The 14,757-nt window shown below is 56.0% G+C and overlaps 1 protein-coding gene across 2 annotated transcripts; it reads left to right on the forward strand.

Annotated features, from left to right (window-relative positions):
* The first annotated feature begins 236 nt into the window (after positions 1-236).
* Positions 237-8,837, forward strand: TLE5 (TLE family member 5, transcriptional modulator). Of its 2 annotated transcripts, none has more exons than XM_036399243.2 (7): positions 237-369; positions 677-774; positions 2,196-2,259; positions 4,291-4,335; positions 5,552-5,614; positions 7,068-7,142; positions 7,674-8,837. In XM_036399243.2, exons 1-7 carry the CDS (start codon positions 343-345, stop codon positions 7,890-7,892), a joined length of 591 nt encoding a protein of 196 aa, XP_036255136.1. In that variant the 5' UTR covers positions 237-342; the 3' UTR covers positions 7,893-8,837. The 2 variants fall into 2 exon arrangements, with proteins under 2 accessions (XP_036255136.1, XP_036255135.1); XM_036399242.2 differs by having other exon boundaries at positions 238-369; positions 7,671-8,837.
* The last annotated feature ends 5,920 nt before the right edge of the window (positions 8,838-14,757 follow it).

Consider the following 14,757-nt stretch of genomic DNA (forward strand, 5'->3'; position numbering starts at 1 on the left):
GCCCGGCCCGGTGCCCGCGGCCGGCGGCGCCGCTTGGCGGGGGCGGGGACCGGCGGGGGCGGGCGCGGCCGTGGGCCCGCCCGGGCCGGGGAGGCGGCGGCGGCGGCAGGTGGTGCCGAGCAGCCGCAGGACGGAGCCGGAGCCGCAGCCGCCATTAGACAATAGGCGCCGGCGGCGGGAGCGGCGCGGGGCGAGCGGCGCGGCCGGGGCGGGGCGGCCGCGGGGCCGGGGCGGCCGGACCCGGCGCGGACAAAGGCGGCGGCGGCGGCGGCGCGGGGAGCCGCGGCGGGGGCGGCAGGCGGCACCGGGCCGCTCCGTGCGGGGACCGAGCCGCAACCTGACATGATGTTTCCACAAAGCCGGCACTCGGTACGGCGCGGCCCGGGGCCGGAGCGGCCGCGGGGCGGGGCCGGGCGCCGGCGGGGCCGCGGGGGCTGCCCGGGGGCTGCCCGGCCTCCCTCGGCCCCGCGGGCTCCGGGGGATCGAGCGCCTCCCGCCGCCGGTGCCGAGGGGCGGCGGCAGGCGGGGAAGGGGCCCCACGGGTGACCTTGGGCGCGTCCCGGGCACGGGCGCTGCCCCCCGGCGGGGGCTCGGCCCCCGGGGCGGCGAGAGCGGGGCGGGCTCGGGGCCCGGCGGCCGCCGGCTCCGGCCCCAGCGCTGTCTCCTGTTGTTCAAGGGCTCCTCTCACCTGCCTCAGCAGCTGAAGTTCACGACCTCCGACTCATGCGACCGCATCAAGGACGAGTTCCAGCTGCTGCAGGCCCAGTACCACAGGTACGTGCTGCCCCCCCGGGCCCGTCCCGGTGCACGGGAATTGCTCCGGTTCTTCCGCTCGTTGCTTCGCTCCGGGGACCGGGTGAGAATCTGGGGAAGGGGAGCCGGTGGCGGAGCTTGGGACAGCTTTGGCGTTGGTGGCGTCCACATGGGAGCCCGGCGAGGAGAACGCCCATTCCCCTCTCCAGCCAAGGTCTTTCCTCCAAGTGCTGCTCAGCCAGGACTGCACAGACACTTGCCAGGCCTCCTGCCTCTTGCTGGGAGTTTTCCTCAGTTTTTCTCGCTGGCTGCCATTCCTGGACTGCAAATACTGCAGGGAGCACTTAAATCCAAAAGCATCTACTTTTCTGTGAATGTGTGTGGAAATAGTGCTGCTGACCCAAAATCTGGCTAGAGACAATCTATTGCTTTGCCTGTGTGTGTGTCTGACATAAGCACGAAGCCCTTCGGTTTAAATTGTCTGGGTGATGCCCTCTTCCACGGCCTGGCACTGATTTTGGTGTGTGCATTGGTGCCATGTGGCTGCAATGTCCCCCAGCCCCGGGCTCTGCCTGCGAGTTTGTGGTGGTGGTGTCATTTTGGCAGGAGCAGGCAGAAAAACTGCTGGGAAGTGGCCATTTCCTTGTGTCTCTGTGCCTTGGCAGTGCCAGCAGGGGAGTAGGGGCTCCTGCTGAAAGGGAAGCTTTCCCCCCATGCCGCTCCACCCCCTTGGACTTAATCTGCTCAAGAAGGAGCAGGTTTTGTGTAGGTGAAGCTGTTTCTTGTTTGAAACATAAAACCACAGCACATGCTGGCTGCAGTTGCTCGGCTGGTGAGTCGGAGTCTCATAAAACACTGGGAGCAGCGGCACTTTCTCTGAAGGGTGTGAAGAATCTAGGAGAGAGGAAAAAATCCTTGCTTCTGGAGGGATGTGCTGCACTTGGGCCTCCCTCCCCCCCCACACCCCCATCCATCCAGAAGTGGGTCTGGCTTTGGTTTTGATGTTGTATTGGAACATCTCTTGAGTGCTGCAGACAGGTTCTGTGCCAGAATCTGTCCCCAGCTGCCAGCGATCTGTTGAGGAAAGTCAAACCCCTCCCCTGGGCAGCCAAGTCTGCTTCTCCCCAGTGTTCTGCTTCCTGTGGAATGGATTTGCCTGGAGGGAGGTCAGTGCTCTGCTGGTGGATAGCCTTGTGTCCTTTTCCTGAATGTGTGCTGGGGAGGGCTCCAGCTGAGAGAGTGGGAGCAAGGCTCTGTGTGGTCACCCCCGTGCCAGCACAGCCTGTCTGGGCTCTGCTCTGGCCACCCCTTGGAATCCAGATAATGATGTCCAAGAATCCAGCCTGGCCAGGATGAGGCCGTGCAGGAAGCAGCTGCTCTGTGGAGATCAACTCTCTCACCTCCTGTTTGTGGTTTTTTCTTACTGTTTTCTGGCTTTTCAGCTTGAAGTTGGAATGTGACAAACTAGCCAGCGAGAAATCGGAGATGCAGCGTCACTACGTCATGGTAAGGAGCAGCCCAGAGCAGAGTGTGTGGGTGGCAACACCAGCAGGTGCCTGTGCCTGGGCTCTGCCAGAGCTCCAGGACTCTCAGCAGGGCTGGAATTGGCTCTTTTCTGCAAATGGGGCTGTTTTGTGTTGGCTGCATGCAGGGGGTTGTTGAAATGCACGGTGAGAGGGAGTTTTTTGATGGAGAAAATGGGGATTGCATGATGGGTGCTTGGCTCAAAGGAAGTGACAGCTTTTGCACACCTGAGGAGGTGATGCAAGGTGCTGGTGTGCAGGTGTCTGGGGACTCTGGGAAGGTCATGGCCACTGAGAGACAAAGCAGTGCTCTGGGAGGTCATGAAACTGGGAAATCCCACAAGCCAGGTGTGAGTTAGAAGCAGAAATCAACTTCTGTGCCGGGGCTAAACCCTGTGCACCTTGTGGTGACCCCACAGCCATGCTGAGTGCTGGCACGTGTGTCCCAGGCATGGTAATGGTGCCACGTGTGGGCAGCAGGCTTGGCTGTGGCTTTCCAAGCAAACAGCCACGTTCTGGTGAGCAGGGTGAGGGTTTGCCTGCCAGGGAATGCCTCAGGAGCCCTTGTAGCACAGCCAGGCAGGGCTGTGGTCTCTTCCTTCCCTATCATGGAGTTAATGGGAGGCTGCAGTACTGTCCATGAAGATGAGCTGGTTCCTGCTTGCCAGATGCTGCACCTGCCCTGGAAAGAAGAGATAAGATGTAGAAATTAATAGAGCAGCTCTTCAGAGCTAAGACTTAAAAAAATCAGAAATAAGGGAGCTAGCTGGCCCCTTCACTGCTCTTGTGGCCAGATTCTGAGGCTGTGGGGAGCAAGGTGTGCTTGGGGCTGGGGACAAGGAGAAGAGGTCACAGCTTTCCTGGTGTGTTCATGGGGAAGCCTGCCCCGTTCTCACTGGTAAACAATTGCTTCCTGTGCAGCCTGCACGGAAACCCTCATCTCCAGCAGTGGCCAAGATACATTTATTTTATTTTTTTTTTTTTCCCTTAATGCTGGCAGTCCCCAGAATTGATTCAGGTTGCTGTCAGCAGCAGAGGGAAGGGCTGCTGCTCGTGGTGCAGTGCTGGAGGCTCTGCAGGCACAGCAGCTCCTGCCTCGCTGCCGCCGCTCCCCAGCACGGGGAGGGCTCCTGTGAATGTGCAAAGCTGCTACAGCTGCTCTGATTTTTTTTGAATAAGTCACAATTGGCAGCTTGGGGGGACGGGCTCCTGCTTCCTGCTCGGTCTTCAGAATGCAAAGAAGCCTCGAGAGCCCGCAGCAGGCTGAGATCATCCTGATACCGAGCCGGGCTCCATCGCCTTGTGGCGCCCGTACCAGGGTGCCAGTGATCTTCAGTTAAATGAGCACAGATGTGGATTGTTCTTTTCCCTTTGGAAGAATGAGGATTGCAGGCTGCAGGAGGAGGTTTCTAAACTCTCAAAATATCAGCCTTCTAACAGCTTCTTCCAGGGGTCAGGAATTAGCTGCTTGTGCCAATAGATTCTGTAGCTGCCTGTTGCTGCTGTGCAGGGGTTTTCTGGGTGGATTGTTTTTGTGTGTGGAAGGGGGAGGTTTCCACATAACTCCTTCCTAAACAGCTGGAGCTGTGTGCAGCTGGATGTGTTACTTGCTAGATGAAGTCCAGTTGTGATCTCTCCCGTTTGCTGCTGAAGGAGTCATGTGGGCTTTAGGATCCTGGCCAGGCAGAGCTCACAGAGCCAGGCTGCCTCTCTCCTGGCTGTGCTTAGGGAAGTCTGGAGCCCTGAGCCTTTTTCCAGGTTTGACACAGCATCACTCACTCTCACCTCGGTGCAGACTGTGGAAAAGTGTCTGTGAGGGGAGTCCTGTGGGGCAAGACTCCAGTCTGGAGCAGGGTGGGCAGGGAGCACCTGGAGGGGATCTCTGTGTTTGCTCCTGCTGCCTTTGTTTCCTGGGGCTTGCCCCTGCTCCCCTTTGTAGAAAACCCTGCCAGGGATTCAGTGGTGGTTCCCAGTGCTTAAAATTTGTTTTATTCTCTTCTCTCCTGCTCTGCAGTACTATGAGATGTCCTACGGGCTGAATATTGAAATGCACAAACAGGTAGGGGGGAAAAGCATCTCCAAGTGCTGCAGTTCCTGGGGAAAGTGGGCTGTCTGCTCTGAGTTGCCCTCTGTCACTTCAGTTGCCTTTCAGGAGCTAGAAATGCCATCAGCCTGTAAAATGTCAGAGCTGCCTTTGAATTGCAGGGCCCCCCACCTCTCAGGATCACAGTGGGCTCCCATCCTGGGCTCTGGGCACCCTGTGGTTCTCCCCAGGGCCTGAACAGGTATTTGAGCACCAGGAAGGCTCTGGAGCTGCAGCTTGGAGACTGTGGCAGCCTGGATAAGTTTGCTCATTACCTTCAGTGGTGGTTAAGTTGTTAATTATCCCCAGTGACTAATTACCTGTGGTGTTAACAACATGAGCCTCTTCTGAGCCTGTCTCTATCTGGCTTCAGCTCCAGTCACAAAGTCCTGGCTCAGTTTAAGCCTCTTAGCACAGTTCTGTTCCTCACAAAGGCACTTGGTGCTTCTGATCCCATTGCCCTTGTTGCTAAGCCCATGAGACTGGCTTCCCTGGGAAAACCTGGATCTTGGAGAAGAATCTGAGCCACAGATCCTCACTGCTGTCCCACTAATGTCTCCCAGCCTGATCTGCTTCCCTGTGCTGCTGTTGGGGTCCCCTCAGCTGGTTTTGATCTGTACCTGTAGCCTTTGGCTCTGTGTTTTCAGTCCTTTAGAAAGTGATTTGCAGAGGACTGGAAGCTTCACTATTTAGAGAAAAAGCATTTTAACACCCCAGAAGGTGCCAGTGCTGCTCTGAGGGTCGTGAGGAGGCTGCTCAGCCCCTCTGGTCTCCCCCAGTAGCCCCAGTCCAGCAGCAGAACTGGGGAGGGGGAGCTTGGGAGGGCTGAACAGCCATGAATGTGTCTGTCTGTCTGTCCACATGGCAGATGTAATCCCCACCTGGGTCTGCAGGAGCTCTGCTCTCTGGTTGTTCCCAATTTATTTAATAAATGTTGGGGACCTGGAGAGGAAGAGGAATAGTGCAACTTGGCTCTTTGCAGTCAGCAGCATCCCAGGGAGGAGCCTCGGGGGGCCAAGGGGATCCCATGGCACCAGGATGCTGCCAGGAGGATGGGTTTTGCCACAGCCATTTGGGGACTCAGCCTGCCCAGAGGAAGAGGAGGAGGAGGAAGGAAGGTGGGGCAGCTGATGCTGTGCCTGCTCAGTCCTGATCTGCCTGACTTTTCCTCTCTGTTTCTCCCACCTTTTAGGCTGAAATTGTCAAGAGGCTAAATGGGATTTGTGCACAGGTTCTGCCCTACCTTTCACAAGAGGTGAGTCTCCAGTTTGGGGGGTGTGTGTGTGCATGGAGGCTGCTGTCCCTCTGCAGTGTCCCAGCCCTGCAGCACAGGCAGCTGCCCACCCCTGGGCTGGCAAACCCTTGTTTGCTCTCAGCCCAGCCCTTCAGGGCAGTGCTGGCTCCTGGAGCACTGTGTGGTGCTCTGTTGGTCCACCCTAAAACTTCTGTCTTGCTCTATATATATATTACTATATCCTAAAACTCTAAACTCTTAGTTTCTGCCCTGTGATATTACACACTTCTAATCAAACTACACACCCATAATCCCAGTGCTATCAATCAGTTTTGGAAGGTTTCTCCACAGCCTCAGGTCAAATGCAGTGGGGTCAGAGTCTGTCAGCACAGGAAGTGTAAAATTCTCAGTATCCAGAACTTCAATACCCTTTTGTGGGACAAAGCTGCTCCTGCTCTCTCCTGAGCCATCAGCCACGTCAGCAGCGGCAGCTTTGGGTGGTAACTGGGGGAGAAGGACACTTAAAAAAATACCTCCATATGGAGGATACCTCCTCTCATCCTCCTTGAGATCTGGTTCCTCTGCCTCATTAATTAATGCAGCTGATGGGCTCCTCCCACTCCCCTGGGAAATTAATTGGGGGAGGGGGTGCTTGGGAGTCTCTGGGGCAGGGGAGGATTAAGCACTTCCAGAGCTGTGTTTTCTGTCTCCTCATGGAGGCTGAGCCCTGAGCAGCTCTCCTGGCCCTTTGGGGGTTGGAGCTTCTTGCCTGGGCTCAGTGCTGGGCTCGGGGCACAGGTTCTGTTTTTCCCACCCACCTGTTCTTAGGACAGACAAAGTCGCTTGCTGATCAGATCAGGGTTGCCTAATAACTAAGCCCCAGCTAAATCTTTTGCATCTTAATGCAATCCTTAACCCTGTCCTGCTGCCAAAATGAAAAGAAAAATCTCCTTGCTGAAGTGCAGTGGACAGTCCTGGTGTTTCAGAGACCTCATGCTTTGCCAGGAGCAAGTACAATTCTCCTTTATTTTTTTTAATTATATGATCCATCAATTTTTTCTGCCTGTGTTTGGGACACCCAGCTGCTGCTGAATTTGGTATCCAGGATGTGTCTCAAGGAGCTTCCCAAGAGCTTCTGATTTTTAGGGCTTGTTTTGTTTGTTAGAGGGTCTGTGTAGGTGAAGGGTGGCAGGATGAGACACTGCCCACCTTGGAGCCTTCTGGCCAAGGATCTCTGGGTGTGTGGAGAGCAGGACAAGGGTGGGGATAAGAGGGGACCTGTTTGACCCTGTGGTGAGGAAGGGGATGAGACAAAAGTGCTTCCTTCCCTGCTCCTTGCTGCCCTGGGCCTGGGTGGGAGCCCTTGTCCGGGTGTGTGCAGGTGTAACCAGCCTGATTGTGTGGACTGGGTCCCTGTTCTGCTTCCCTGTCACACTCCAAGTGACCTCAAATCCCTCTGTTTTCTCCACACCAGCATCAGCAGCAAGTCTTGGGAGCCATTGAACGAGCTAAGCAGGTCACGGCGCCAGAACTGAACTCCATCATCCGTGTACGTGATGTTTGGGTTGGGCTGGGAGGGAATTCTGGCCTCTGGGATGTGCATTCTTGACCTGGGGACATCAGGGGACCCTGCTCTGGTGCTGTGGCTGCAAGTCTGGGCTGGCTGTGCTGCTTGCACTCAGGCTTGCTGTGGTCTTTGCAGGGACCCTGCTCTGTCCCAGCAGAGGAGCTTTGGTTTCGAGCAGGAACCAGAGCAGGCACTCAGCATGAAAACACCATCTGCTCTCGGTCAAAGTTGTGATTGAGGGCTTTATCTGCAGCCTTGGGACGTGCCAGAGCCTGAGGCCAGATGTCCTGTGGGGTAGGGGCTGTGTGTCCTGCTGGGGACACAACATTGAGTCTTCCCTTGAGGCTGTCACAGCAGCAGGACTCGAGAACCTCAGGGTTGGGTGGGAAAGGAGCTTCAAGCTTATTTAAACCCCTGCTTTAACCTCCATTGCTGCCACGCTCCCACCGAGTGCGCTCAAAATGACAATCCCCCCGTTGTGTCTGTGTGTCTGTCCATCGTTCCCTACAGCAGCAGCTTCAAGCTCACCAGCTGTCCCAGCTCCAAGCCCTCGCTCTGCCCCTGACCCCGCTCCCCGTGGGGCTCCAGCCTCCCTCTCTCCCCGCTGTCAGCGCCGGCACCGGGCTCCTGTCGCTGTCTGCCCTGGGCTCTCAGGCTCACCTCTCCAAGGAGGACAAGAACGGCCACGATGGGGATGCCCACCAAGATGATGACGGCGAGAAATCGGATTAGAGCAACCAGGGGGGCCGGGGGAAAGGGGCTGGGCTGGGGGAGGGAGGGGAGGAGGGAGGGAGGAGGGAGGGAGGGGGCGGGTTAGTGCAAAATGCAGTATCTCTCTCGAATCGCTGTGCAGCAGGGCCGTGGTGACCCGTGCTGGGGGGCAGCTTGCCAAGGCCTGTCCCCAAGGGCGGGTGGCAGGGCCTGGGGGTGTCCCCAGCGCCGTCCCCGGCTGCTGCACAGCGATGCAAGCGCCATAGCATTACCCGTGTGGCCAATCGTGCTGTCCCTGTGCCCAGCCTGCCGTCCCTGTCCCTCCTCCCCCTCACGGAGCAGACTCTGCCTGCTCTGGGGCCACTTTGCCCCCTGGCTGTCCCAGCTCCTCGGTGGCCTCTCCCTCCACCTGCTGCTCCCCCCTCGGTATTTAAAGATTGCCCCTTGATCCTAACGGTTCTGCACAACTCCCTGCTAGGATCCCTGGCCCGAACAATCTCCTCCTTCTTCCCCAGGTGCTCTTGGTCTTGTGTCCCCCACGCCCCTCCTGCACTAATACCAGGCCTAATAACAGCCTTGCTGTTCTGCATGTACCTGTTCTCAACCAGCTCTGGCTGCCAGGGGCTTCACCCTGGGCTGGAGGGGGTGTCCAGGTGGACAGGGCAGACCAAGAGCCTTCCCCAGCCTCCCCCTCCCTGTGCCCCTGCCCTGTGTAGAGGATACAGCAGCTTTCTCTGTTCTTATCTCCGTGCGCTAGCGTGTCTTCTTAAAAAACAAAAACGGTAAAAAAAAAAAAAATTAATAAATAATAATCTGGTGTTTGTATATAGTTCTTTAGAAAGATCTTGTTTTGCTTTTTGTGTTTAATCACTTGACCTATAATAAGAGGAACTGAAAATGCTGTATCAAGGACGTACAAGCTGTGCCTTTCAAATAAAGAAATAAGAAGGTTGGTTAAAACAGTGACTTGCTGCTGCTTTCTTGTTGCCTTTGGGATGACTTTAAAATACTTCCCTGTGCCTCCTGTCCCTTCAGGTGGAGGAATCAGCCGGGGAGAACTGAGTTTTCCTGGTGTGGGAGGTGTCTGGAGGTGCAGTCCTCCTTCCTGCAGGTGCTAGCAAATCCCAGATTATTCTTTCCTGTTGGATGTGCTGCTCTCCCTCCCTGGAGGTTCCTGTGGGAGCAGGGTTAACATTCACACCTCTGCCTCTGGCTTCTCTTGTTAGGGGCTGGTGGAATGGGGCTGTCCCTGTGGCTGGTTAAAACCATGACTTGCTGCTGCTTTCTTGTTGCCTTTGGGATGACTTTAAAATACTTCCCTGTGCCTCCTGTCCCTTCAGGTGGGGGAATCAGCCGGGGAGAGCTGAGTTTTCCTGGTGTGGGAGGTGTCTGGAGGTGCAGCAAATCCCGGATTATTCCTTTCCTGTTGGATGTGCTGCTCTCCCTCCCTGGAGGTTCCTCTGGGAGCAGGGTTAACATTCACACCTCTACCTCTGGCTTCTCCTCTAGGGGCTGGTGGAATGGGGCTGTCCCTGTGGCCTTTGCGGCTCTGGGACACCCCTGCAGAGGTGAGGGCTGTGCCACAGCTGCAATCTGCCAGGAGGATGCTCGGGCAAAGCCAGAACAAACGAGCTCAAGGTGAAAAGTGGTGGGTGGCGAAAAGGGAGCAGGGATTCTCCAGAAAAGCAAGGAGCGAGTGCCCCCGAGGTCTATCAGCTCTGTGCTGCTTTGGTAACACACGTGGAGGTCCCTGCGGGCTGCCACAGGTCTGCTCTGCGTGTGCATAATTCATTTTTCCTCTGGGCACAGAGGATAAACTCCTTCTGTGGCTCTCAGGCCCCTCTGGAAAATCCGGCCCGCGGTGCCCTGGGGCTGGGATTGCTGTAATGGAATTGGCTCTCGATAATTAGAGCTGTCCTCTGGCTGCAGAGCCTGCTCCACCCTGATAACATCTTCCCCTCTGCTATCTCTTAGGCCACTTGGAGTGGGAAAATTTCCTTCCTCTGAGGAGGAATCCGTGCTGGGGGAGTCGTGGTGCACCCAGCACCAGAGGGGCTGGTGGGTTACAGAGCCTGTGGGCAGAGAGAGAAAAGTTGAGGTTTTTAGGAGCCTATGGTACAAGAGAGACTCCTCTCTTCTTGGTGAACTGAGAATTGATTATCTGAAGAGTAGTGGTGGACTGAAAGTTGGTTATCTGAGGGGTGGTAACTGAATTGAGAATCCAAGGTTTTGTCTTACTGTGATGTGTTAGAAATTTGGTGAGGGGAGGAGGAATGTTTTTAGAAGGTTTTCATTGTGAGTTCTGTGTGTGTTTCTTTTTACATCTAGTTTTAAGTTAATAAAGTTGTTTTTTAATATATATAATATAATATAATATAATATAATATAATATAATATAATATAATATAATATAATATAATATAATATATAATTATATTATATTATATTAATTATATTATATCATATTATTACACTAAAACTATACTAAAGAATAGAAGAAAATATTTCATTAGAAGACTTGAAAAGAATGATGATAAAATCTTGTGACTGCTCACAGCCTCGACACAGCTGGCTGTCATTGGTCACCAAGTAAAAACAATTTCACAGGTAAACAATTCTCTAAATCACATTCCAAAGCAGCAAAACGTGGAGAAGCTGAAGCTTCCCAGCTTCTCAGGAGAAAAGATCCTAATGAAAGGATTTTTCATAGAATATGTCTGTGACATCCTCCCTTCCACCTGCCTGGCACTGGAGGCTCAAACCCAGCCTCCTTCCTGCATGCAGGGAGCAGCTGGCAGTTTTTCACTGGATTTCACCTCTTTGGGTCCCTCCTGCAGGACAGAACCCCCAGTGGGAGGTTCTGGCACATCCCCCTGTGGCTCCCGCCCTCCTCGTTTTCAGCTCTGCCTGAAACAAAGGCAGGGGAATGCTGGAGGAGCAGGGCTCCCTTCCCAGCTCCTGTTAATGCAGGAACGCCGAGCTCTTCCTGGCTGCTGCAGCAGCAGCAGATAAAAGCTAAAGGAGGCATCAATAATTAAAAACCACTCAGAGCTGGTAAGTGCAAACAGGAGCCAGCACAGGGATCGAAGGCAGAGAGCAGAGCTGGGCTGCTCTGAGGGCTCCCACTCCTCCTCTGCAGCCCCTGGAACCAGGGACACCTGGAGGGGACATCTGTCCCCAGGGGCTCAGGCACATGTGGCTTTGGAGAGTGGACACTGGAATTTTGGGCATGAGGAGCTGCAGTTTGGTCCTGGAAGGGGAGCTCAGGGAACTGGGGAATCTTGATTTCCAGCACAGCTTTGGCTCAGATCTCGCTGGTTTGGAACCCAGGGACACCTGGAGGCTCCCACTCCTCCTCTGCAGCCCCTGGAACCAGGGACACCTGGAGGGGACACCTGGAGGGGACATCTGTCCCCAGGGGCTCAGGCACATGTGGCTTTGGAGAGCGGACACTGGAATTTTGGGCATGAGGAGCTGCAGTTTGGTCCTGGAAGGGGAGCTCAGGGAACTGGGGAATCTTAATTTCCAGCACAGCTTTGGCTCAGATCTCGCTGGTTTGCTGCCAGATCCTTTCCTCAGTTCCCCTTCCCATCTCATGCTCATTCCAGGACTGACTCCAGCCAGGATGAGGTCCCTGCTTGTGCCAGCTGCCCTGGGAGGTTCACATCGGCTGAGGGTGCCAGGAACCACTCTCTGCTGAGTTCATTCAAGTAGGCAAGCTGAAAATGGGATGGTTTGGTGAGCCACAGCCACCCTTGGTGTCTCTGCAGAACGAGGTGGGCTCTGCCCTCGAGCATCCACAGCTGCCCTGTGCTCCCCTGTGCCAGGCTGGCATTCAGGGAGAGCTGAAAGACAAAATCCCTGGGGAAATTCCAGCAGCATCAGCAGCAGCCTCTCTTGTTGGGATCCAGTCTCAGGTGGAGCTCCTGGGTGTCCCTGTGTTGGTTTGATTTCTCTGCTGCTGTTCAGAGCATTTCCCTCTTGGTCCCAGCATGGATTTCAAACATCCTCATCCCTTGGGGCTCTTCCAGGCTCTGCCACCACCAGGCACGAGTGTGGCTGAGCATCCTGCAGTGGTGACAGCCAGCTCTGGGCTGTGGCCGCTGCCCAGCAGGGTCCCTGTGAAAAATGCATATTTTATGATTGGCTTTTTGCAAATATTAAAATGAATATTATATGTGTTGTGTTAGAAAGTGATGCTGTATTAATTCTCTTAAGTAGTGTGGTAAATGTAGTTTTGGGTTATAAAAAAATGTTAAAATAGAAACGATGCTATGTAGGATACTTTCTTTAAAGAAAGGACTTGCAGTGGAATAGCAGCCACAGAACACCTGAAGCTTTCAGAGAAAGAGAATTTATTGCTCCATTATCAGAAGAAACGAACTTCTTCCCACCTCTTCGAAGGTGCTGTCAGGATTTGGAGGAAGAAGTTGACACTGACCAGACAGAATCCTGTATTTGAATGGAATTTATGCATCATGTATGAGGTGTATGAATATGCAACAGGCTGTTGCTTTTAAGGGTTAATCCTCTGTTAACTGTGTCCTTTTCCAGGCTTGTGCTGCCCAGAAAAAGGTACCAGGACGTCTGTAACTCTTTCTCTCTATTGTCTCATATTATCGTAATTCAAATTGTCCAAATTATTATTACTCTAATCGTATTACTATTTTTATAACCATTTTATTACTATTAAACTTTTAAAATTTTCAAAACAAGTGATTGGCGTTTTTCACATTCCCCACGCCTGGGACAGCAGCAGGACCATCTCCTCTTGCTGCTGGGCGTGCCAAGGGTTAAGTGCCGCTGTTTTCTCCCATCCAAACACAAATTAATCTCTGGGTTACAGGCGGTGCTGCTCCAGGGCTCATGTCAATCACTGCTGGAGGCTGATCAAGACACGTGTGACACCCGTCACTCCACCAGGTTTACCTGTGTCACTCTCCCGAGGCAGGAGCACAGAGATTGCCGAAGGAAAACTGGCAATTTTCAGAAAGGAGTTTTGAAAAATGCTGCAAAACATCTCCCTCCAGTCTATCCTTCCCTTGAAACACGATCTGAAATGTTTCCAGCCTTTGAAAATACACTTTCCTTAAAAAAACCCTCAATTCTCCCAATAAGGCAACAGAGAGAGAATGGAGGGGGAAAAAAAGCTTTAAAACTTTACTTTTGGATTAAAATATGCAGATATATGATGTACAGACAGAAAACATCTATGTGACTGCACAGAAGGGAGAGTTTTGGAGGGTTTGAACTGGTGTCCATCACTGAGTCAGTGGACCAGTGAACACCTGTGGCCAGGGTAAGGTAAAGGGGAAACTGCTGGGGCTGGGCTGGTGGATGGATGGATGGATGGATGGATGGATGGATGGATGGATGGATGGATGGATGGATGGATGGATGGATGGATGGATGGATGGATGGATGGATGGATGGATGGATGGATGGATGGCATGGGGGCAAAAAGAGGGACAGCCTCCAGTGCCCAGCACCTTGTCCCTGCCAGCATGCAGCACGTAAATAACACAATGAATAAAATATCAGGATGAAACGTGAGGCATTAAATATTTAACCTCGTGCCTGCCTGCGCAGCGCCCAGGTACAGCTGGGTCCTGCAATATTTAAAGGTTGCTCCTCACTCGCTTTTACCGACCCCGAGCGCGGTCACTTCACGGCAGCCGCGGCTGGAGGGGTCTCAGGGGACGGGGAAGGGGCTCTCGGTGGGTTCCCCAGGCGGAGCAGCCCCGCGGAGCCCGAGCCCGGCGGCTCCGTGTCCGCCCGGCCCGCCCGCCTCAGCCGCCCCACGTTACTTTGAGTGGCAGCTGGCGGCAGCCGCAAGGCCTCGTGGGCCGCGCAGTCTGCCTGCCCGTGCCGCCGGCGGCAGGAGCCCCGCCTGCTCCCGGTGCTGGGCCGGGCCCCGCGGCAGAGCCGGTCCGAGCCGCTCCCCGGGCCCGCGGCGGCGGCAGGTACCGCACGGACCGGCCCGGGGCGCCGCCGCCGTGAGGGCGTAGCCAAGGGCTGACTACAACTCCCAGCGTGCCCCGCGGCGCCTCTTTGAGGGCTCTGGCCGCCCCCTCATTTTTCATTGGTGGATCCGCTTTCTTGCATCACGAGCCCATGTGGGAACCGCGCAGGGCGATTGGCTGGCGCTCCCGCAGCGGCAGCCAATGGTCGGTGCGAGCGCCGCCGCTGCGGGCTGCGGGGCCGGTTAAGGTGGAGCGGGCGGAGGGGACGGGATGGGGCAGCCCCACCGTGCCCGCCCCTCCCGGTGGGGCTGCCCCGGGCACACCGGGGGCTGGTCCCGAGGGACGCCGGCCCCGCTGTACACCGCAGCCTGATGCCCTGGGGTCCCCGGCCCGGCGGGCACTGTCCGGCTGCACTCGTTTGTGATGTCCGCCCCCGGGCGCTGCCCCGCCGGTGGCCTGGTGCCGCCTCCGCCCGCAGCGTCGGGGGCGGTGGCAGCGCCCGGCGTCACTCCCCGGGGACCGGGCTGCCCCGGGGACGGGGGAAGCTCCGCACCGCGCTGGGGGACACGAGCGTAGCGGGGCCGGGGGCAGCGCCCGGTGAGCCCCGGGCTAGGGCCGCCGTGCGGGCGGGCGCCTCCCGAGCGGCTCCGTTCGGGACAGCAGCGGCGGCTCCAGAGCCGGCTCCTTCCCTGGGCTCTCCTCGATCTCCGGCATCGCCGCGCTCGCTCGGCGCCTCGGCGGGTGCGGGAGCTCCGGTGTCCCGAGCCCCGCGGGAAACGGGAACGCGCCTCCTTAAGCGGGCGCGGGGCGCGCGGGGCCGAGCGGCCGCTCCCCCCCCCGCGCCCCCGCACCGGGGCCGCCTCAGCCCCGCCCCGGCCCCGGGAACGAGACCCCGGGAGCGCCACCCGAGCCGCTCGGCCAAA

The sequence above is a fragment of the Molothrus ater genome, chromosome 26 (assembly GCF_012460135.2).
Source record: "Molothrus ater isolate BHLD 08-10-18 breed brown headed cowbird chromosome 26, BPBGC_Mater_1.1, whole genome shotgun sequence".
NCBI lineage: Eukaryota > Metazoa > Chordata > Aves > Passeriformes > Icteridae > Molothrus > Molothrus ater.